General features: G+C 39.1%; 1 protein-coding gene across 3 annotated transcripts in view; it reads left to right on the top strand.

Moving 5' to 3' along the window:
• The window catches only part of TOX (thymocyte selection associated high mobility group box), a 217,082-nt gene extending 200,620 nt beyond the window's left edge, over positions 1-16,462 (top strand). For all 3 annotated transcript variants that reach the window (XM_063169176.1, XM_063169184.1, XM_063169168.1), the window contains 3 exons: positions 3,812-4,198; positions 13,026-13,177; positions 15,017-16,462. In XM_063169176.1, the coding sequence (XP_063025246.1) occupies positions 3,812-4,198; positions 13,026-13,177; positions 15,017-15,053 (576 nt within the window). In that variant the 3' untranslated portion in view covers positions 15,054-16,462. The remainder of the gene's footprint in view (positions 1-3,811; positions 4,199-13,025; positions 13,178-15,016) is intronic.
• The last annotated feature ends 5,627 nt before the right edge of the window (positions 16,463-22,089 follow it).

The following is a 22,089-nucleotide window of genomic DNA, read 5'->3' as shown; positions in this document are numbered from 1 at the left end:
CTTCCTTGAAAATATTATACAAATATAATAATTTTGTGGACCTAGGGTCATGCACCACCAGTAATTTTAGTTAATATAATTATACTTGTTATCATCAGAGTTACAGTAGTACTTATTTTGTTCTGTCCCTTTTCCTATATCTCTTCTACTTTCATTATCTTTCTGTTGGGATTTCAAAATGTTCTTCCCTTTTTTCTTTGTGTTTCAGTAAAACAACAGATTCTTTTGGGGGGGATGGGAAGAGGATTTGTGCTGTGCCTAAAGGGCAGTCATACTTTCTCTGTGCCATTCCATTGCCTTGTCTTCACCTTCTGAGTTTAGTTTTTGTTGTTTGTTTTTTTATTTATTATTTAATTTAGACAATAGTATTTGGTGATGATATTAGAAGGAGAGACAGGTCCATAGGAAATCCTTCTCCTAGACTATGAGGAATGTTAAGATTTACAGTAAGGCTTCAGCTTGTTCTCCAGAACAAGTATAAGCCACTCAAAGAGCATAAAGGACTGTTACAAAAAACTAATTTGTCACCCTAGTGCATGTTCCCTAATGGATGTGTAAAATACCACCACCTGCCATTAACTAAATGTAATATTCTGTCACCCTCTAGTGGTGGGTATGCACCACCATTCTCCAGGTAGTTGTCACGGAAGATGTCCTCACTACATGTCTAGTAGAAGACTTTTTAGGATTTAGGATTTACTAGGCCCCAGTGCTTGGTGGCCTGTGTGCATGGATTTGTAATTTTGGTCTCCACTGCATATATCTGAATTTTGTCCTAGAACTTCATCCTATAAATTAGTGATGTAAATTGTCTCTGTTGGCTCGGGGCAGATTAATTAGAGATTTGGGAGAGCTTTTTAAGTTGTGTGCTCTTCTCCTTGCATAAGTCAAGAGAATATTGGCTGAAATCCAACCTGCAAAGTAGGGAATGTAACTGTGCATTTGAAGCCCTTATTGGACAGTCAAATCCATTCTTTCTTCATTCCAATTTTTAATCATAATAAAAGTCCTTGCCTAAGACTGTCTGGTACTGCACTGGACCAGTGCAATGCCCATTCTAGTCTGTGAGAGCAGCAAGTGAGCCCAAAATCATAGTGTGACCTGTGTCATACATGCTTCTTGTTATATTTCACAGCAAAGTGATATCACAAAGCTGAAATACTTGACATCACCTATTTTATTAGGTCCAGCAATACTTACAAAATATGTGTTTCTGACCCAGCTGCAGAAAAAAGCTGAAAGTGCAGTATGCTGAAGAATGGCATTTAATGGGTTCATTTATCAAGATTCCAGTAACTGATAATATTGATGTGTTTTCCACCGATATTGGACAATTTGGTTTCAGATCACATATGACTTAAAGCATCCTAAGTTATAGCAAAATACTTGCTCTTAAGCTGAAGTGTTGTGCTTTTTACTGGATGGTGAAACATATAGAAAGTTGATTCATAGCTTGAGACAACTGAAACTGTCCCTTTTGATCACTTTGCAGAGCTCTTCTCAGAGGTTTAATAAGTGTTATTTATCTCTGACCATAGAGTCTGCAATTCCTCTTAACATAATTCAGCATTTAAAGTATCAAATTATACTATCTATATGTCTGTAATTTTATCAGTGTGGGCCATGCATCCACCACTTATGTGTGAACTCAGAATTGTGCAGTAATTAGATTGGTTCCCTGGTTCTTTGTTAAAGGTGTGTATGGCAGCATCTTTGTAGTGAAAAATGAAATAGAAGTGTGTATCAGTATGTCAGCAAAGGCTTTTTGCAGCACTCACCTCTCCAGGAGGAATAGTTTAGCCAATCTGCCCTTAGACACTTCAGGAGCAATTATCCCTGCTTGGACCACAGAGAGCCTGCCAGCTGCATCATGGAAAGACAAACTGTTTCCATGAGGGGACGGGGCTCTCAGAAAAACTTCCAAGTCTCTCAAGAAAGAACACAGCCTGCTCCTCCTGTAATGTGTAATAAGCATGGGACACCCAAGAGGAGTCTCCTGACCATGCTGCTAATTAACAAACCTTCTGAATTGCTGAAATTTCAGTAAACCTGCCCATCATTGCTTCTACACTCAGGAGTGTTCTAAAAATACAACTGGGAAGAGGGGGGGGGAAATTCTTCCCATGTTTTCATGAACATTAATTCAGTGTTTAAAAAATAATATCCAAATAATGGCAGATTTTCAGCTACTTTCAGGCTTTAATGTCAGCATCTGAATCCTGCAAACATGAACATAACATATATTGCACACGTGTACACCCACATGTGAGCAGAGCTAGGCAGATCCACAGAGACAGAGATTTGCATTAATTTTTTCATATTCATTTAATTTGCCTTCATTTACTGGAGAAAACAAGGGTTTTTTTGCTAATGGAACTGCAGTTACACATAGGGAGAAGGAAGTTATCATTCTCATCTTCATCATTGCATATAATGAAGCAATTTCAGCGGCGCTCGTGTCAACAGATTGTTGGTGATGGTGCATCCTTCAGAAGGAATACAAATAGACTTCACTGACCCTGGAGTGCTGAGAGTAACATGAAGCTTACTCTGACTTGTAAACTGAGCAAACATGACACGGAGATCACAGAATAAGGGCTTGTATTCCACTTTAAGCCTTGTTTTGACAAAGTGACTTTCTCCAGAGGGACGTTTCTGCCTTTCTTTTCCCAGCATGTTTCACCTTTCACTGACTATTAATCCCAGTATGACTTAACTTCAAATTATGATTCCCACCTATAAGCATGTGAGTTAATTCTTAATGTTTTTTTCTCATTTATTTTAGCACACAGTTAGCACTCCAGATATCTAAGAAAATAAATGTATGAAAACAATTGAGTAAATTGAGTTTAACCAAATGTAACAAGTTGTAAATATTAGAACAAAAATGTTATTAAAATTCATATTCATTCATGGACAAGTTTTATTATTAGTAACTTTAAGAAATCAGGACCAACCATAATATTTCTGAAAGCTGCAGTTTCTCATATCTATGTAGTATTCTTCTAGCTTTAGACTAAAGATAACTTCCTTATATCTAGTGCAGGCTAACATTTATATAGCTGTAAGTTTTAAACAGAATTTTTGGATTAATAAAGCATGTTTTGCTAAAAGAGAAATTATTCAGAGTATTTCTATTTCTCTTAATGCATGGCCTATGTAATATGTTTGATGGCATGGATAGCATTTCAACACAAAATATTTCAAAATAAAGGGATTGGCACAGCAGCTAGTGTATTTGTTCCATGCAGCAGAACAACTGAGGATGGGGTTTAGCCTCTTCATCACGTTAACTAACTGATAAATAACTATTAGCAATATCAATGTATATGGTAAAAGATCTTGAAAATCTTGTCCATGGTTTGCAGATGGAAAAACAGGGCAAGTCAAAAATCACTACAGAGTTTATCTGTAACCCACCCTCCTAATTTGCCTTTCAACTAGGCCATGGAATCTGAGGACAATAATAGTGGCTGCTTATGTGAAAAAATGTGTCAGGCTTGGTTGCCTTGGTTGTGTATGATATTAGATCAGTGATGGCAGTTCCAAGTTTGGATAAAGAAAATGCCAGGCTAGACCAGGAAATGAAGGACCTAAATTATTTTTCTTTTTACAATGTTGAAGGCAAAAGTGCAAGGTGAAAAGGGATTAATTATTTTTCTAGAGTAATAACCAAACTCCATGTCAAGGAAAATTTGATGGTCCAGATAAATGTTTGCCTATGGTGTGGCACTTAAACAGACTTCAGGGGGGTAGAACAGCCATATTTGGTAACGTCTAAGCAATTTCTGATTTTTGTTTTCTCCAACAGAGCTACAGCGAACCTGTGGATGTTAAAGCCTCCCCACAACCTCAGATGATGAATTCAAAGCAGTCAGTGTTTCATGGGCCTGCCCAGGCTCACTCTGCACTGTACCTCAGTTCCCACTACCACCAACAAGCAGGAATGAATCCCCACATCACCGCCATGCATGCCAATATCCCCAGGAACATAGCGCCCAAGCCCAACAACCAAATGCCAGTGACTGTTTCCATAGCAAACATGGCTGTGTCCCCTCCTCCTCCGCTCCAGATCAGCCCCCCTCTGCACCAGCATCTCAACATCCAGCAGCACCAGCCGATCCCAATGCAGCAGTCCATTGGAAACCAGCTACCAATGCAGGTCCAGTCTGCTTTACACTCACCTACAATGCAGCAAGTAAGTTGGGGCTTCTCAGTTCTCTGGGGGATTATTTTATTTTTGGGGAGGGCGTGGGGAGGGTAGTCATCCAGAAGTTGGTTCGTTGGTTCCAAAACCATGGTCGTATAGGCTTAGTCTCCCAAGGGCAAGAACAAATGAAGGAGTTTAACTAGAGGATGGAAAACTGCAGTAGAAGTGTTTGTGCCAGTGACAATGTCCATCACTGCCCATAGATCCATCTGCAAATCTGTGGCTACCCTGAAATAGTGAAATGCAAAGCCTTCAGGAGTCACACTTTGCAAACAAACGGCAGGCATGTCTAGAAAAACTATGATTGTAGCTTATGCTGTTATCCTTGTGCTGACGGTGGTGGAGAATTGTCAGAGGAAATATAAAGCAGCCCAGTTTGGGCTGAACATGCTAGATTAAGTGAACATGAGTGTGTTACATTACTCCACATTCACAGCTTGATTTTGCTAAATAGACATACCTTCTTTTTACTGGAAATAAATGGGCTGTGTCCACCATCACAATATGGGGCTTTTTTGTTTGGTTTTTTTTCCCCTACTCTGAATGTTTTAGATAGTTGATTCTCAATATATTTCCTACGAGTTCTGAGTTAATGCAGACCATCCATGGTATTGTGCCTTCCAGGCTTACAGAAGAATATAAAGAGAGCAGATAAACTGTTGATTGCATGAGAGAAAATTTCCTTTTGTATTGTATGAGATCTAACTATCAATAATAATATCTTGCTTTGCAAAGTGGCAGTAAAATGAAAATTTTTTGAATGGAATTGCAAGAATCTACAAAATTTGTATGCACAAAACTTGTCAGTACCAACTGATAATGCATAGTCATGAACTTGCTCCATGTTTTATATTTCTCTAAAAATTCACCTTTGCTAACAAGGCATTTGCATTTGCTTTCAAAGCCAGAAACATTTCATCTCAAGATTGGTCTTTAGAATTGAGAATACTTGAATGCAAACCATAGCTTCTTGCCAGGAGAGCAATTTAACAGAGGAAGAAATTTTTCAAAGCAGAAAAAAAACCCCAAAAGTGTTGAAAACAATTTGGACTGATAAACTTAGTTGTTCAGGAGATAAATCAAGATATGCTCAGGAAGATTGGTATTTATTCAGAAACTTTGAACTTAGTCTCAGGAGTGATTTGGAGTAATCAGAAAGGAAAACTTGTGAAGTGTTCACCACTTTTTCCTAGTTCGGTCAATTTGCCACTATCAGAGAAAACAGGCTCAACAGACTTATGACCACACATATGTGGAGGCATGTATTCATGATGGTTTTCCTGCAGTTGGTGTGAGTGTTCCAGGAGAGCCATGCTCAGAGAAACTCAGGAGCTGACCCCAAGCCCGGGCAGCTGGAATTGGCTGGAGGAAGTCCTAGGTGGGTGAGCCAGGAGGGTCTGTCTGGAGTGAGAGACAAGGCACTACTCTGGTTCATTTACCAAACATGAGGAATTACATCTGTGACAGCCACCTGTTGAGATCCTATAACGACATTTCAACAAGTTTTTATTGCACAGTGACTCAGTCTTCCAAGTTCAGATTGTTTGCCAGCTTCAGTATCACTTGCGTATTAGTCGTCCAATGCAGAATTCCCTATGTCTTTTCCAGAATTTTTAGGCATAATTTACTGAATAGATTTGAAAATCTGTCTCCATTTAGTGAATTAAGAGTAGAGTTGGGGCTAACAAAAGATGTTGGATACTTACATATTTATACATAAACTCTCATTTTTATATGAATAAACACTTAGGCATTACTTTAAACTCTCTACCAAAGAAAAGCTAATGTAGTATGAATCTGATAATGTTTAATTTTGCCAAGTTGCAAGCTTGTAGCATAAGGTATGTGCATCCATGGTTTGGAAGTACTTTCAGTCATCTGTGACGTATATGGCACACAGTTGATTTGTTTCTAGCTTAAGAAACAATACAGGACCCTTGGCTGTAGAAAACAGGTCTCTAGAAGTCAGAATGTAGATCTTTATCATGATGAGTTTTTTTTTAACTAAGGACAATTATAGTTAAGTAAAAATGCTGTACCTCTGTGTTCCTGTTAAACTCACAACATTTTAGGTCAAATGCTTTTTGCTAACTCATATTCCTTAGTTAGAAAGGCTGATGCTTTTAATGAAGATACTGTGGTGAGATATTTCTGTTTCACTCAAGGTGCTTGTTACTCGCTGAAATGCTTCACTGCCATGCTTCACCTCTCTTCTCTCTTTAATCACTGTGTAATATCTACAAGCCAATTTATATTTCTTACACTCCTGCTTTTGCTTTACAGTCTTGCGGCTTTTGAGCTTGAGAAAGTCTATGTCATTTCACTTTGGAATATTTGTTTGTTCTTTTTTAACGTATAACAGCTTATAGAGTTTGTGAATTGAATTTAAATATAGCAAAATATATATTACATTATAGGGCTAGAGGTGTACTGACAATACCATGATTTGCCATGACAGAACAGAACAGAACAGAACAGAACAGTGGTATCCTGCTCAGTTTCTTAGGTATGACTCTTTTTAGTCAAGAAATGATAGAAAACACAACACCAGGATTTCATACTGTGTTAGAGCATAGAAGATAGGCTGGTCACCAGGAAGCAAATAGCAAAAAGTCAAGAGATTACAACCTAAAAGTAAGGGCCTCTTTCTGACTCAATTGTCAAAGGACTCTTCTCTCCCTTCTGGTTGAAATAGAGCAAACACTCTGCTGATCACAGAGCTTGTTAAAGAGGAAAAGATGTAGTGGGAGAAAAATTGAGCTCTCCTAGCTGCTCAGAGTCAACAGCAGTAAGGAGAAAGAGGAGGCACCACACTGTCTTTCTGGCCTATGGTGAGAAGGGAAGGGGAGGTCTGGGTGTGATGTTCCGTCCCAAACAGCACTGTGTAAAACACTCTGCTGAATAAAAATCCAAGAAGAATGGAAGAATATGAATTCTGAGAAAGGAGAGCAATATTTGTTTTTAAACCAACTTTTTTTCACTTCCTCTTCCCTCAAATTGTTTTATTTCCTCCATGCTTAGTTATGGCCACCATAAACCTGTCCAAAGACCCCATGAAGGCAGCAAGAACAGAAACTAGTTAACATACCACTCCCTAGGGAGTGACTTGCAACAGGAGTAATTTTCCTTTTTTGGAAGCCTCAGCACCACTCATACTAAATAGACTAATGCACTGTAAGAAAAAAAAGAGGCAAATTTTGTCATGTCATACTGTAGCATGGAGCTTAATAGGCAAGAGAAGAGTAAGTCTGCCAACAGCTTCCCAGCAGAGCAGTTTTCTACTGCAGGTGTTGGCTCACCTGGCTGGGCAACTTCATTGCAGACTGTGCTGGAGGCATGTTAGAAGTAAAAATCATCAGTTGTGGGTTCTCTTTTTCTTTCTATTTTTTTTCCTTTCCTTCCCTTTTTTGTTTTCCTTTTTTGCCCGCTTTTTGTTTGTTTGTTTGGTTTGTTTTTTGGCCTTTTTTTTTTTTTTTTCAAACATCCCTCTTTGAAATAGTCCATGGCTCACCAGTGTGACACTCAACAGTAGCAGGCTCTGCAAATCCCTGCTCTCAACATATCCCCTGCTTGAACTCTGGCTCTGTGACATTTGGTCAGTCACTTTCTCCAGGAAAAGGAGGATAGTTTCTTATCAAAGGACATCTTGTAGAATGTCTGAAGGACTGCCAACTCCAAGAAAAACCACAAAGAGATCCAGATTTCAGTCCTGGCAGGCAGGAACACAGTTCTCCAAAAAACATTGTGCGTGAAATTCACAAACTCTTCTATGCAGACTTTGAGGAGGGTCTGCTAAGAAGTGCTGCCCTGAGAAGAGAGTTCTGTTCCCACTGCTTCCAGGACAATGAGCTGATCTTCAACAGCTCTACAGGGAACAGCATGTCCTTCTCTACATCCAGCACTCCTTGCCTGCACATGTGCAGCTGCCAAATCAAGAGTGACTGCCAGCTGGAGAAAGGCAGCCTCCTTTGAGGATCCACAAAAACTACAGAGCATCAAAAAAATCAGAAGTGCTGGTAGCCAAAAGTCCTCAGTGACTGCACAATTTCTGTTATTTTTAAAATCAATTAACTCTGTGGACTATGCAGCTGATGCAATGCATCCAAATTGTTCTGAAATGCAATATAAAATTTCGGTCTTAGCATTTTGGTCATATGCCTAGTATAAGTAATTATTTTTTAATTTCTTTTAAACAATCTCTATTTTGAGTTATCTAAATTTTAACTTCTTGAAGGTAGATTATTTTGTCATTTTTTCTCTTCTGTTCCAGCAGTTAATTAATAAATTTTTAAAAGGTCATTACTGTAGACCTTTGGGATGCTTGTTTACAGTGATGATCCTTTTAAACTATTAAAAAATGACCATAATCCCTATTCTCATACTTAGCTTAAAATTAGATCCTGATTTTTATTAACTTCTAATTCTGAAAATTGTTATATTTTTCTTAAAAATCATTAACAGGAGATGTGCTAAAGTTTTACTTTTCAAAGTCAAAATCCACTCTGCCGTAGTTTTTCTTTTATCCACCTTTGACAGAGAAGTAGACTCACAGTAGATTTGAAGAGTGTGATTTTTCTTTCATTAAATGCTCATATGAGCATCTTATCACTGTATAATTTTTTGACTGATACAGAGTTGTCTCTCTCCAGTCTGTTTCTTAGGTTTGACATGATGTTTAATTTTTGCTCAGTTGGCCTTAGATGATCTGATTGTTAACCCTTGTCATTCAAATCAGCACAATTTCTCCAGAGTTCAGGCTGAAGCTGCAGCCTGTTTTCACTTGCAAGGTCATCCTTTCCTTTCTCTGCTCACACGGACATTTGTGCCTCTTTCTGAGCATACACCTCTGCCCAGCCTGTTCACTGTGCTCTTGGGTGTGAAGAGTGATGAGGCTGAGGGTTCACTCCCTCCTTAATACACCCAGATCTTGTTAAGAAACCTTTTTAAGTAGCCCAACTGGAAGCATCACCTTCCCTGCTCAAAATCCTGCACCCAAGCATTGCATGGGATGGTGAGTCCCATGTCCAACTCTGTCCCATTTCAGTTCTCAGGTAGAGGAAGCAAAACTAAATTCTGAATGTCTAGTACCCATGGCTGCAAGTACCTATGCATAACAAAGCACCAGAAGATTAATGTATGTAACTTTTTTTTTTTAAATAATAACTCATTTTAGTCTACTTTTAGGTATTTTTTTCCTTTAGAAAATAAATGTATACAGCAAGATGATTGCATAGCCTGCCAAAAATAATAATCTCATTTTTTCTGGTATATATTTTATATACAGCAAACTCAGGAGCCTGCTGTATTTGTCCAGATTTCTTCTTCTTTTTTGTTAAGCTTTGTCTTCGAATGAGGTCAAGAGAAAAAAAAATCATTAATATCTGTCAACTTCCTTTATAACCTTAAGGAAAAATCTTTGTATGATATCACACAGACAGATTTTCAATTTCCTTGTGTAATAAACAGATGCTTTAGGATTTGGATGTAATTTAAAGGTTTAAAATATCACATTGAGATTGATGAATAAATCAGTTGTGAAGACAAAAACATTGATGCCTGTTGAAAATACCTCTCCAGACAGGCAGGAAATGAAATTAGTTCCTAGTAAAGTGTGGAGATGAGGATCACTCTTTAGTTCTGCTGCAGGCTTTTTAGGACTTGCTACAGTGGCACAACAAAACTGCTAGGGCTACAGAAATCTAATTAAAGAGCAAATGTCCCTCCTGACATCAAATTAATCTTTATCAAGTTCCCTATTTTTATTTCAATCTGGGACAAGAAAATGAAATTTAAAATTCTAGGCATGTTGCAAAACAGTTGGTGATTTTCTCTTGAGCATTACAATGCAAAAACATTCAGCATTGTTTAATTAGACCTCGAAGCACTCATTTTCTGAACACTTTTTATTTCATCATTGTTTGTTAAGGGCTTACATAAATAATACCCAAATATTTACCACAAGCCTGGTACAAGGCTGTTTCCCTCTGTTGTACAGATCTGTATTTTCAGAGCTTTTTCTGTTGATAAAAAAGCTGAAGTAATTTTTGTTTACATCTTTGACAGTACCATACTTTATCAGTCCTTCGTACTGAGTTGAGGTTGCTTAAATGACTTGGCTTTAACAAGCATGTTTTCCATCAGGTATTCTGGTATCCCTCAACCTCCCAGAGGGACCACTGAGACCCCTCTAGGACTGGAGCCTGGCACAGATACCCCTGCACCACGTTAGCATTTATCACCGGAGTGTGCCCTAAGAAACAGAGCCCAATCACAGGCAGCCATAAACTAAGTAGAACTTGTCAGGATCAAGATGAAAACATTGTTATGCCTTATTTTGCAGGTAGAAGAATTAAATTTGGCTCTGCAGCCCCAACCTTAACATGAGAGGTACCAAATCAGTCAAAACACACGTGCACACGTGCTTTGCTGGAAGAGAGCCAAAGCAATTTGGCTGTGGTCGCACAGAAAACCTGAAAAAATATGAGAATCCATCCACACCCAGTTCCTGAATTAAAACCCAGGACCATTCTCTGACACCTAAGCTATTTATTTATCCTAATTCCAGAAGAAATTGAATGGATATTGTACTGGTGGTCTCTTCCTTGGGTTTGGAGGAACTGTCTCCTTGCTTCAGGAGTGTTGTCCAGAGTTTGTGGATGCTCTCTCTCCCTGGAGGTGTTCAAGGCCAGGTTGCATGGACCTATGAACAACCTGGTTTAGTGGAAGTTGTCCCTGCCCACCAGATGATCTTTAAGGTCCCTTCCAACCCAAACCATTCTATGATTTTAGGAGTACTTGAGTCTCTGTGCCTGCTCACTTGCATACTTTGCTACTGGCTACTGTCCCTGTATAGTGTTTTTCTTGTATATCTGATAGATCAGGGGATTCACTACCGAAGGTAAATCTGAGTGCCTGGTGGTAAGATGTGTTTCTGTGGTTGGTTTCCTCTTACAGCTGAATTAAAAAGGCCTTATGCTTGGTGTTTTGAACAAAAATTATGAAGATAGTATACAAACCTAAATTTTCAGCCTTCTAATTACACAAAACTCCAATCAAAGTCATTGGGAAATCTGCTCAATTACTGTTTCCTTTGGATCTGTTGCAGGCATGGGGGTTGTCTCTGCAGCTCGCTGCACAGATTTAGAGCCTGGTGAAAAGGCAGTGCAAGAGTGTGGGGGCTACAGTCCCCATGGGTGTAAAATCCACCACGGGAAGGCTTTATTTAATCTCATTAACAGGGCAGTATATAAGTAACGTGGCAACTAGATGCAGAATTCAGCTGTGAACTTGCTCACTACTAATGGTCTGTTTCTTGGAGTCAACAGGGATAAAGTGAGGTTTCCAAGAGTGTTTAAGGTACTGAAGTGTTGCTCAGGGTGTTCTCCATATGGAAAAGATTAAGAAATAAAGTAGCAGTCATTTATGGCCTAGACTAAAACCCATGATCAGGATGAGTGGACCAAGGTGGCAGTGCACATGAGAGGTGGGGCAAAACACCTGCAGAACCTCAGGGAATAGCCAAGGAAGAGAGATGAGAAGAAGGAAGTGACATTCAATTTGAAGGAAGGTAATTTCTGTGGATGAAGGGGGACAAGAGAAAGCTGAGAATATTCATTTATCTTGACAAAGGGTAGCATGGCTGCCTTCTTAAACCTGCAGAAAACAAACATCTGTCCACAAAATTCCTGTCCTAATGAAGGCTGTGTAAGAAAAGCAATCACACACAACACACTAACACTGAATTAACAAAAAACTAAGAGAGTTAATTCTATCTATTCTGTATGTGATCTTTGGCTGGAAGGAGTGAGCTTCCAAACTAGGCGTCTTGGTGCAAGTTCCATTTCCGATTTAGTAGCTATGCATAACCAGTTAACTTCAGTGGGATTGTATGCCCTTGCCCCAGGAAGGAGTTTGGTCTGGATTTTTTCAGTAGGCATCGATTCCTTTAATACAACGTTCCCATATTTTACCCGGTACAACTCTTCCTACTTTACAGGAACACGATGTACAGGGTGAACCAGATACACTAGCCTTGAAATTTCAATTGTTCTCCTGGGTTTTAAACACAATATTTAAACATCAGAATATATCAAAAGAGCTAAAAATGATTATGACTTTTCATATGACAGAAAATTCCAGGAGCAGGTTAGATGTCTCTTTGTAACTTCCACTTTTTTTTTCTCATCTCCTTGGTTTCAAAAGCAAGTTATTCTGTGCTACTTTCACTACATTAGTCCAACAACTGTTAAAAACCTTTGGTTGAATTTCCGTTTAGTTGAGAGAGAAGTGCAAATAAAAGAAGCAGCAGATGGTCCCTTTGTGAGTGAATGAAGAAAAAGGGTTTTGAGAACAATACGTGAATAGGTGTAGTCTAATAAAACAGTCAGCCACCTGCTGCCTACATCCTTCAAAAAGATTCTGTTGCATATTCTGGGAATTAGTGACTAGTGTGTGTGCTTACATTTAATCTAAATGGAAGCTCTAAGGAGCAAACAGACCTTTTTGTCCCAGTGCTGATTGAGTTGTTCTCTTGGTTCTGAATTGTTTCTGCTCTGTCTCCTTTAGTTCCATCCTGTGACTGTGTAACAGCAAACAGAGCTTTGGCAGTGTTTCATTTCTCAAACCGAAGAAAGATTTTAAAAGTTAGAAAGCACCTACACATTTTGGCCTATTATAGGTTCTATAACCAAAATCTCACCTGGAAAACTAGTATTCTCTACTATTGCACAGTACAGCCTGCATTTTTACTTTTTTTAATGCACCCAACCTGTTACTCTTTTTCCATTCTTTCTAATGTACTTGTTTTCTCCTCTAGGGATTTACTCTTCAGCCTGATTATCAGAATATCATCAATCCAACATCAACAGCTGCACAAGTTGTTACCCAAGCAATGGAGTATGTTCGTTCAGGGTGCAGAAATCCTCCAGCACAGACTGTGGACTGGAATAATGACTACTGCAGTAATGGGTAAGCAGCCAGTGAATGCCACCTTGTGTTGAGCAACATTCATGACACAAGTATATGACAGAGAATTTGGGAACAGCATTGTTGCCCATTCCCCACAGTGTTTCTGAAGTGTGTCTGTGATGGCCCTGTATTTATCAGTCTGTTATGGGAGAGCAATTGTTAGTACATACATTTATTGGACATTGTTGTCACCTTATCACAACACATACAGTTTCTACGTCTCAGAGAACTTGCATTCCACAGATCAGAACTGAAATCTTAGGGAGAAGGAGTAAGAAAGAAGTTTTAAGATCACTCTGTATCAATGAGAGGCAAATGATGGGAACTATTTTCTAGTCTGGGTCATGAAAATAGCTAGCTGGGCTCATGAAAAACCACATCAGCGAGAAGCAGGGCTGATACATGCAAGAGAATGGCATGAAGAACACATGATTGTAACCAGAAACAAAACACCATACCTGTAGGAGCCCTATGTCCTCAATATAAGGTTAGTGACCCCTTCAAACCTTCAACTTCTGGCAGCCTGGTTTTTGTGGAGCCATGTTACTGTGCCACAAACTGCCTGGAAACATTTAACACTGAACAGAAGGTATCTTTTCAGTTTTAAATTATAGATGTTGTGCCTTGTGAACATGCCCACCAGCCTGACCTCCCCTTGACTTAGCCTGAATCCCCAAGGCAATGGGAGATAAAAGCTCTTGCTTGCTCCCAAAGTGCCAAATCTAGCCCAGACAAATGAACAGAAAGCATAACTAAAGACCAGTTTGATCCATTACATTTACTTAAACCGAAAATTTCACTTGCCTTATTGTTTTAGTGTTTCTGGAACTCAAATTAGAACTGAATAAAAATAATTTTCTGGCTACTAGTTCAGAATAACACCTTTGCTACAACCTGCTGACACTGAGGGGAACTTTAGCTAGTCTGAACAGCAGCATCATTCTTTCCCATACCTATCACTGCTGCCCCATGACTTGCCCACTTGTTCAGCAGAACAGTTTCACTTCTGTGCTCTACCACCATGTCAAGACATGTGCTGCAGCCCTAGCTGAAATCTACACAACTTTTACAACCACTTGCACTGAGCTCTGAATAGACTGTCCTCTGTCAAACAAGCCACAGCCACCCGTGGATTTGATTCCTGGTCTCTTCTGGAACAAAGCAATGTGTCATTGTTCCTAGAAGTGCTCTCCAGATGTGCAGTGGGTGTAACTTCCCATCCCCAGCAGCTTTCTCTGAGCACATATCCCTGTAGATAGTCCACCCTCTGTAGATAAGACTTTGTAAATCCATCTGAACTTAAACTATCTTTGCTTGGCTTCTGCTGTTCCCTTGCAAATGGTTATCATGCAAATGCTGCCAATCCAGCATGTTTTGGGTATATCTGTACCAGTAATCAGCATGCCAGAGGCTCAGTAAGTGGCCGACACCTATATTCATGTAATGAAGCTCTCCTGCCTCTGAGGAAACTGGCTGCTTCTTATAGGTCACTTATGGAGCATCATTCCAAGACCTGTGCTAAATCTGGAGCTCCAAGCAGTTTTTGATAGTCAGTGCTACCAGCCCACTACTGCAGGTTTCCCCAAACCAGTGCTCAAACCCATGTCCCAGTCCTGGGCAGTTTTACAGACAGATGTGGTCTCCAGGTTGCTATAAGTCACTATGACTTTTTCTTATTATTACCATGGCAATGCAGCTGTACTTCAGTGATATGCTTGGAATTAATGACATGCAGTGGGGTTGTGGGGCTGATCTTTTTTTTTTTCCTTGAAGAATAGAACTAAAAATTTTTCAAATATAAGAAAAAAAGTCACATTTGTTCTTTTTCTCTTTGAACAGGGGCATGCAGAGGGACAAAGCACTCTACCTTACCTGAAAATCTGAAACACCTCTCCTTTCCTTTCACTGAGGAATGCAGGGAAGTCTTTTCATCATGGATTGCTTTATGCAGTCAGGGCAGTTCTGCATTTTATTAGAAAATACAAGTTGCTAAGCACTTAGGACTATTTGAGCTTGTGGGTCACCCACTCTGGAAAAAAATAGTCTCGCTTCTTTCCTTTTCTTTGTTTTTTTCCCCATTTTTTCTCTTTCTTTCTCCTTTCCACCCCTTCCCTGAGATCCCATAACGGACATTGCTTTTCTTCTTCCCTGAAGGAAACTTGGACCATTCAGATTTTATGTTGGTTTTTGCTGTGAAGTGCTGCGGTAGTAACTGCCTTAGCAACTGTAGATGTCTCGGATAAAAGTCCTGGATTTTCCATTGGTTTTTCATAATGGGTGTTTATATGAAACTACTAAAGACTTTTTAAATGGCTTGATGTAGCAGTCATAGCAAGTTTGTAAATAGCATCTATGTTACACTCTCCTAGAGTATAAAATGTGAATGTTTTTGTAGCTAATTGTAATTGAAACTGGCTCATTCCAGTTTATTGATTTCACAATAAGGGTAAAATTGGCAAACATTCATATTTTTACTTCATTTTTAAACAACTGACTGATAGTCTATATTTTCAAAGTATTTGGAGAAAAAAAGTAAAGTAGTCCCAAATTATATTAATTAAAAATATTGGCTTTGTCTCATGAAATAAATACAAAAAACTTAGGAGAAAAAACTAATGTTGATAAAGAGCAAACACATTTATTTTGTACTGCCTAAAAAATTGCTTTTTTTTTAAAAGAAAATCACTTTATGTGTATTGGTTAGTAAACGTCATTTAAGTCCTTTTATGTATAAAACTGCCAAATGCTTACCTGATATTTTATTAGATGCAGAAACAGATTGGAGACAGCTAAATTATAACCTCTACATATGGCTATGTATTATTGTTTCTTCATACTGTGTCTGTATTTAATCTTTTTTATGGAACCTGTTGCGCCTATTTATGAAATAATAAATATAGGTGTTTGTAAGTAAATTTGTTAGCATTTTAAAGAGGTTTCTTTGACGCTTTAACTTTTGCTGGCACAAATTGTTCACAACTGATGATGTGAATACTTTATTTAGTTTTTACAGTGACAAATATAACAACAAACCTGCTTTAATGGCAGAAAATGAAGGTAACCAAGAACTATTTCTCTATTTCTTTGGTTGTTATGGAAAATAAAAAAGAAAAGGTATTTTAAGTAATTCCCTTTTTAAAGCATTGTAGGAGGAAGTTGCCCAAAACTAAGACTTGAACCAACAAAACTAACTGAATAAAGCTACATAACACTGCTTCTTGAAACTTCATCATGTTTTGTTGATTTGTCAAGTGAAATAAACATATTACCAAAAATATTACCAAATATGCTTCAGCCATTTTATTATATATGCAAAAGTCCTATAGAATTTTAGGGAGTATATCAGAAATAAATCCTAAAATGAAAGGTAAGTTCAACAGCCACAGGGAAAGGGATAAAAATATCCAAAAGAAGGTATTTTGTCAATGTTTGGGATCAGGGATAGCTCTGAAAATATATTTCTGGATGATTTTGTCCCAGCTGCCTGTCCCATTAATGGACACTACCATTGATTTGTATTTTCTGTGTGAAATAAAGGAAGCAATTCAGATAGAATACACATTTGGCAATGCCATTGGTTTTTCTTTATAAAACAGAGCAGAAACAAAGGCATGCTTGCTTCTGAATTATTTCAGGCAATGTACAATCGGAATCACTTGGCATGTAATAACTAATAAATAATGCAGATCAGATGTGATTACTCAAATAACTGTAGCTGAGAGCTCTAATTTTCCTGTCTTGAAACTGTATGAGAACTCGTGATTAAATTCACAGTTTATTGTTTGTCTTTTTAGTACTTTAGAAATATACCAGCACTACTAATTACCCAATGTCTTCTATTTATTATATTACAGTAAACTACATTTTCCACTCATATTAATTCTAAAGAGAAAAGATAATTACTGAGAATGAGAAAAATCAACTTTGATTTCGACAGGCAGTTTTCTTTTTTCTTTTATGGAAAAGAACTGTGTTATCTTCATTTCTTATAGAGCAGGTGTGCAGTCACATAAAGTTGTTAATTTCGGTATCCAAGCAGAGTTCGAAATACAAGAAAACTTTAATGTAAATAAAAAAATACATCATGAATAAAATACTTATTCTGTATGAACCTCTGGCTAGTTGGTGTCTCTCAGTCTGTCAGCATGGGAAACTGGTGTGTGTGCTGTGCAGCACTTTACCCATCCAGTGTGGCTCTGGTACCCACCCTCTGAGTGAGGTTCTGTGTCTGGTCTCTGCTCAGATGAAACAACTGTGCTGAAGAACAGCAGGTTTTGGCCATGGATACAGTGAAACCATTTTTTTCCAAAAGGAAGATCCAGCTTCAATCCATAGATGTCCGTTCTTCATGTCTGACCTCAGAAAAATAAATGGTTGCCAGCCATGGGCAGTCTGCTGTTTATTTTCGGCTGTGTATTGACAGATATAAGTTGCCAATAGATGGGTGGGATCCTTCTGGAAGCAGGTGCAACTCCAGTGGAATTGGTGAAGATGTGCCCCATCCTTCACTGCAGCACTGTGCCTTAGGCACCACAGTAAAACACACACCCCAGTCACTGGTTGTAAGTCACCATCTCGCCTAACCACGATAATGAGAAAGCACACAGGAACTAAACAACCTGCACATGGAAGCTACACAGTAACAGCAAGAAAACATAATAAAAACATCTGTCAGAGTGATAGAAACCAAAGGAAATAGTCTGCTGTTCGTTGAAAATAATATATTTTAAAATTACTTTTAAAAAATGGTGGACAGAATGCAAGGTTGGCAACATATAGACTCTGCAGGTTGTAAATCCCATCTGCTTGCACAAGGTAAGCAGAGGTTTTAAAAAGGAAAAGCTCTTTGATTTTACTGCTGCTCTCAGTGTGCCATGTTCTGGTGACAGGAGATATCCTGGTCTGTCTATCCCCAGACTCACATGTGTTCCAGGCAGAAATCTCATCCAGCTGCTGCCTCTGACCAAAGAAGCCAAACTCTAATTCAAATGGGCCTGCCATAGGATTTTCCCCTCACACTCATCCACAGGCAGTAAGTAATGTATTCATAGAGGGCCCCAGCCATTCACAGGGAAATGTAATGTATTCATGCCCACTTCTCTCTCTCACCAAATACCAGCTCCTGATTCCAGTGGCGTCTGCCAAATATTCCCTGTGAGTCTCCTCTCTAAACAGGCAACCCAACAAAAAAAAAAAAAAAAGAGCTCATTACTGGAAGGTAAAACATGTTCTTACCACCTTCTTTAGCCTTTTCAGACATCACCCCCACCCTGAACTACCATCTCCAAACCTGTTTCTTCCCCAGTCCTGTAAACACGGCAGATCCACAGAGACCTTTTTCTGTGCTCTGGGAAAATGGAGTAGGTAAAAAATCTGTATTTTGCACATACTGTGAGAATTAGCTAAGAGATGTTATGTAGCCCATAGAGAAATTACTCCCCTGGACTCCCATTGGTAGGTGAGTATAGAGGTACAGATACAGTCAAAAAGACTAGATAAATATGCAGGCAGACAGATAAACAACCATTACCCTGTTAATTATTTTTTCTAGTGTTTTGAAGCCCTTTTGCATTGAAATAAAATATTTTTTGTGGGTATAGCAGCATGCTGGCAGTGCTGCAGGAGGTGCTGAGCATGTTGGAGAACAGGTGCTTTGTGTCAGGTCTCACAGACACCATTTGCTCTCCTTTGCAAACCCATGTATTTTATTATTACCCAGCAGCACATTAAATCACATCTCAAATGTAGCTCTTACTTCACCAACAAGAGGACAAGTGAGAACAATGACTTGTAACATTTCAGAGTCTGTCACAGTTACTGCCTAATTAGAGAAACCCACTAGCAAATGTGCATCTGCATGGATCCTGTGACTGTCATCATTTCACATTCTATTAAGGACTTGCTGTGATAGACACTTTACAAAGAAATTTTGTTCAGGCTAATACCAAGCTGGCAATCAAATAATCGGCCTGAAAATAAAATGAGAGAGGGGAAAACAAGGAAAAAAAAAGAGATAATAAAAAAGAGAGGAAGAGGAAAAGAAAAGGAAGCCTACCTATTTGGAAAACAATCTGTGTGCAAAAATCCACAGTATACTGCAGAGAAGATCCTTACCCTCTGACAATTGTGTGTTTACAACGAGTCTGAGTATAATTGCTCTGATGGGCTGTCAAGGAAAAGATTAATTTGGCAAAGATTAGTATTGACTTGCTGTTTATTAAGGCTTTTAAACAGCTGTATCTGGCAACATTCCTATAAGTGCTTGTCATGTCTGAAAATCAGGCTCACACCCGGGTGCTTGCCAGCTGTTGCTAAACAATCTTACCACTTAGAGTATCTTTCTCCAGGCCAAACAGCAAGAGCAGAGTATTGCCAAATCAGTCTCTTTCATCCTGCCACTTTTCAGGGGATCTGAGAGCTCAGCTATCAGTTGATGGCTGAGTGCTGAGCTGATAGCAGCTGCCAGGAGGAGCGGCGTGGTTGGAGAGGTGTTACACCATGCCTAGGGGAGGGTGCTGCTCTGAGTCACCTCACCGACATGGAAAAGCACAGCTTGCGACCCGTGTGATGCAAGGGGGCTTTAAACCCCTGAACGTCTGGGGTCCAAATTAGGTAAGAGGCAGAACTTCACAGCACATGGTTCATCCCCTCAGGCTCTGATGGATAAAGCCAGCAGGATAGGAGGGTATAGTAGCCACCATGAATCTGTATAAAAGGAACCAACTTTTTCTTCTATGACTTTTTTACCCAGACTGCTGATAAATAAAAGTCATAAAAGCCATGCACACAAAATACCCTGGGTCAGTGGAAACCTGTAAAAAGAAAATATGTCAGCTGTTATTTTTGTTACATTACTTAAAGCATTTCAGCTGGCATTGTAGGCTTTAGTAGCAAGCTCAGAAACAAATAATACCAGTGGAAAGAAGGATAAACGGCTGCAGCTAAATGCCAATACAAATAGCCATGTGTTACAATTAAAGTTGATTTGGCCTTTCAAATAGAAGTCTGATTTTCTGGGATTAATCTCGACCTTTTCAAGTTGCATCAGGCTGAAATAAGTTGTCAGAACAGATGTGAATTCTGTTTGCAGAGAACAATTGTAATCCAGTAACCCTTGGAACATCAGCATTTTCCAGACTGCCGGCCAGCTGAGCAGTGAGGATGCGGACGGCAGACACCGAGCGCACAGAGCAGGCAGAACCACAGAACTCAGAGCCATGACCAGAGGCTGGATGTTTAGTTCAAACTCAAACCAAAATATTTTTCCTTTTAACTCTGCATTTGCCAAGCATCAGGGTGTATACACAACTGCCCGGGGGAAAAAAAAGTCAGATCAAGGATGGATGTCTCTGTCATTTTGATAAACTGTGTTCTTTAGCTAAATCAAACATACAGGTAGGTGATTCCACGCACCACTTTTTCACAGAAGGCTGGGCACACATTTTGTAATGCAGAAGTCTCTGAAGGCTCCAAGAATCACACATTTCAGATGCTGCTCTAAACTGCTTTCTAAGAAGTTCTGCCTTACAATCTGCCTGGCTCAAATACCTTCAAAAAAATAAAATAGAAAGAAAGACGAAGAAAACCTCTACTGATCATTCAAGTTTTTTGATCCATGGAGTCAAACATTTCCCAGCTTTATGCACCGCGTATATGGTGACCTTGGTGGTCCCATAATGCCAAGTTTCGGTGGAAAGTAAAAAAGTCCAAAACCTTTGCGATATGGGCTGGGGATGGGGGCACACAGGGTGCTAGCACAGTACCTGTGGCAGCATAAGCCCCCTGCAGACACAAAGCCTGCAGGCTGCTTTTGTAATTCCAACTTTCTTCAGTGAAACACCTGGATCCATGTTTGTGCCATCAGTACAGTCATATTTTTAAATACTGAAGATGCAAGAAAGGTTTTTTTTTTTTTCCTGCTGTCTATGTAGCACTGCTTAGATAGCAACATGAAGATCCAAAGTTCATTCAAAAACATGTCACCACTTGAATAAATAAGGCTGATGCCCTAATTAGCAGAGGAAGCCTTCATGTTTTGCTCAGAGTTCAAAATAATGAGCAGATCCTCTCCTCTCCTCTGGCATACAAGCACATGCTACATGGTTTTGTTAAAGAATGAAAATGAAAGGACGTAAGTGATGTGCCCAAGGACAAAGAGTAATTTAGAGGAAAGGTAGCTGAGATCTGAGAGTTTTAAAAAACAGTCTTCTGCTTTAGTCACAACTAAAGTTCAAAATCTGTGAAGTGGTGCTCAGATCCACAGGGGCAGTTTTGACTTAAGTGAGATTTTACAAATAATAAGTAGGGGAAAGTTGCCAGGTTTTATTTGTCTTCAGCAGTTTTCCACTTTTAAGTCATATGTGGACAGCCGAGTGCTATTTTCAAACTTAACTCTTCTAAATTAATTTTTAAAAAGTGAAATAAAAAGATTGACATCTGAGTAATCCCTGGTTTGAGGTTCCTGGAATCTTTGATTAAAATATCAAAGCTCGTGAGACTGGAATTTTGACTATATCATTCATATGCCTGAAACTGATTTATTTCTTGGTCTTTTTTTTATTATTATTTTTTCAGAATTTCTGCCTAGAAGTCAATGAAGCTCTTTACCTATCTTTCTACATCAGACCTGACAGATCACAGTACACAAACACATATCTGCCACCAAGAAAACTGATTAGCCTCACCAGGAGAGAGCCATGACAGCTGAATGGGGCTGTCCTGCATCCGAGCCCGCAGCAGAAGCTGCCCTCTGCCAGCAGGCTGGAAGCAGCCACAGTGTGAGCTCCTGGCAGGAAGGTTGTGCCTCTGCACTACATGGCTGATAGATTTTCAAGGCTGAGTATTTCTGAACTCTCAAGGGAGAATTTTTTGAGGACAATTTGAACAGAAGTCAGAAATAGGCTATCGTATCT

Source organism: Melospiza melodia, chromosome 1, assembly GCF_035770615.1.
Source record: "Melospiza melodia melodia isolate bMelMel2 chromosome 1, bMelMel2.pri, whole genome shotgun sequence".
NCBI lineage: Eukaryota > Metazoa > Chordata > Aves > Passeriformes > Passerellidae > Melospiza > Melospiza melodia.
The sequence above is the reverse complement of the archived record's forward strand: the minus strand, read 5'-3'. Positions and strand labels throughout refer to the sequence as shown.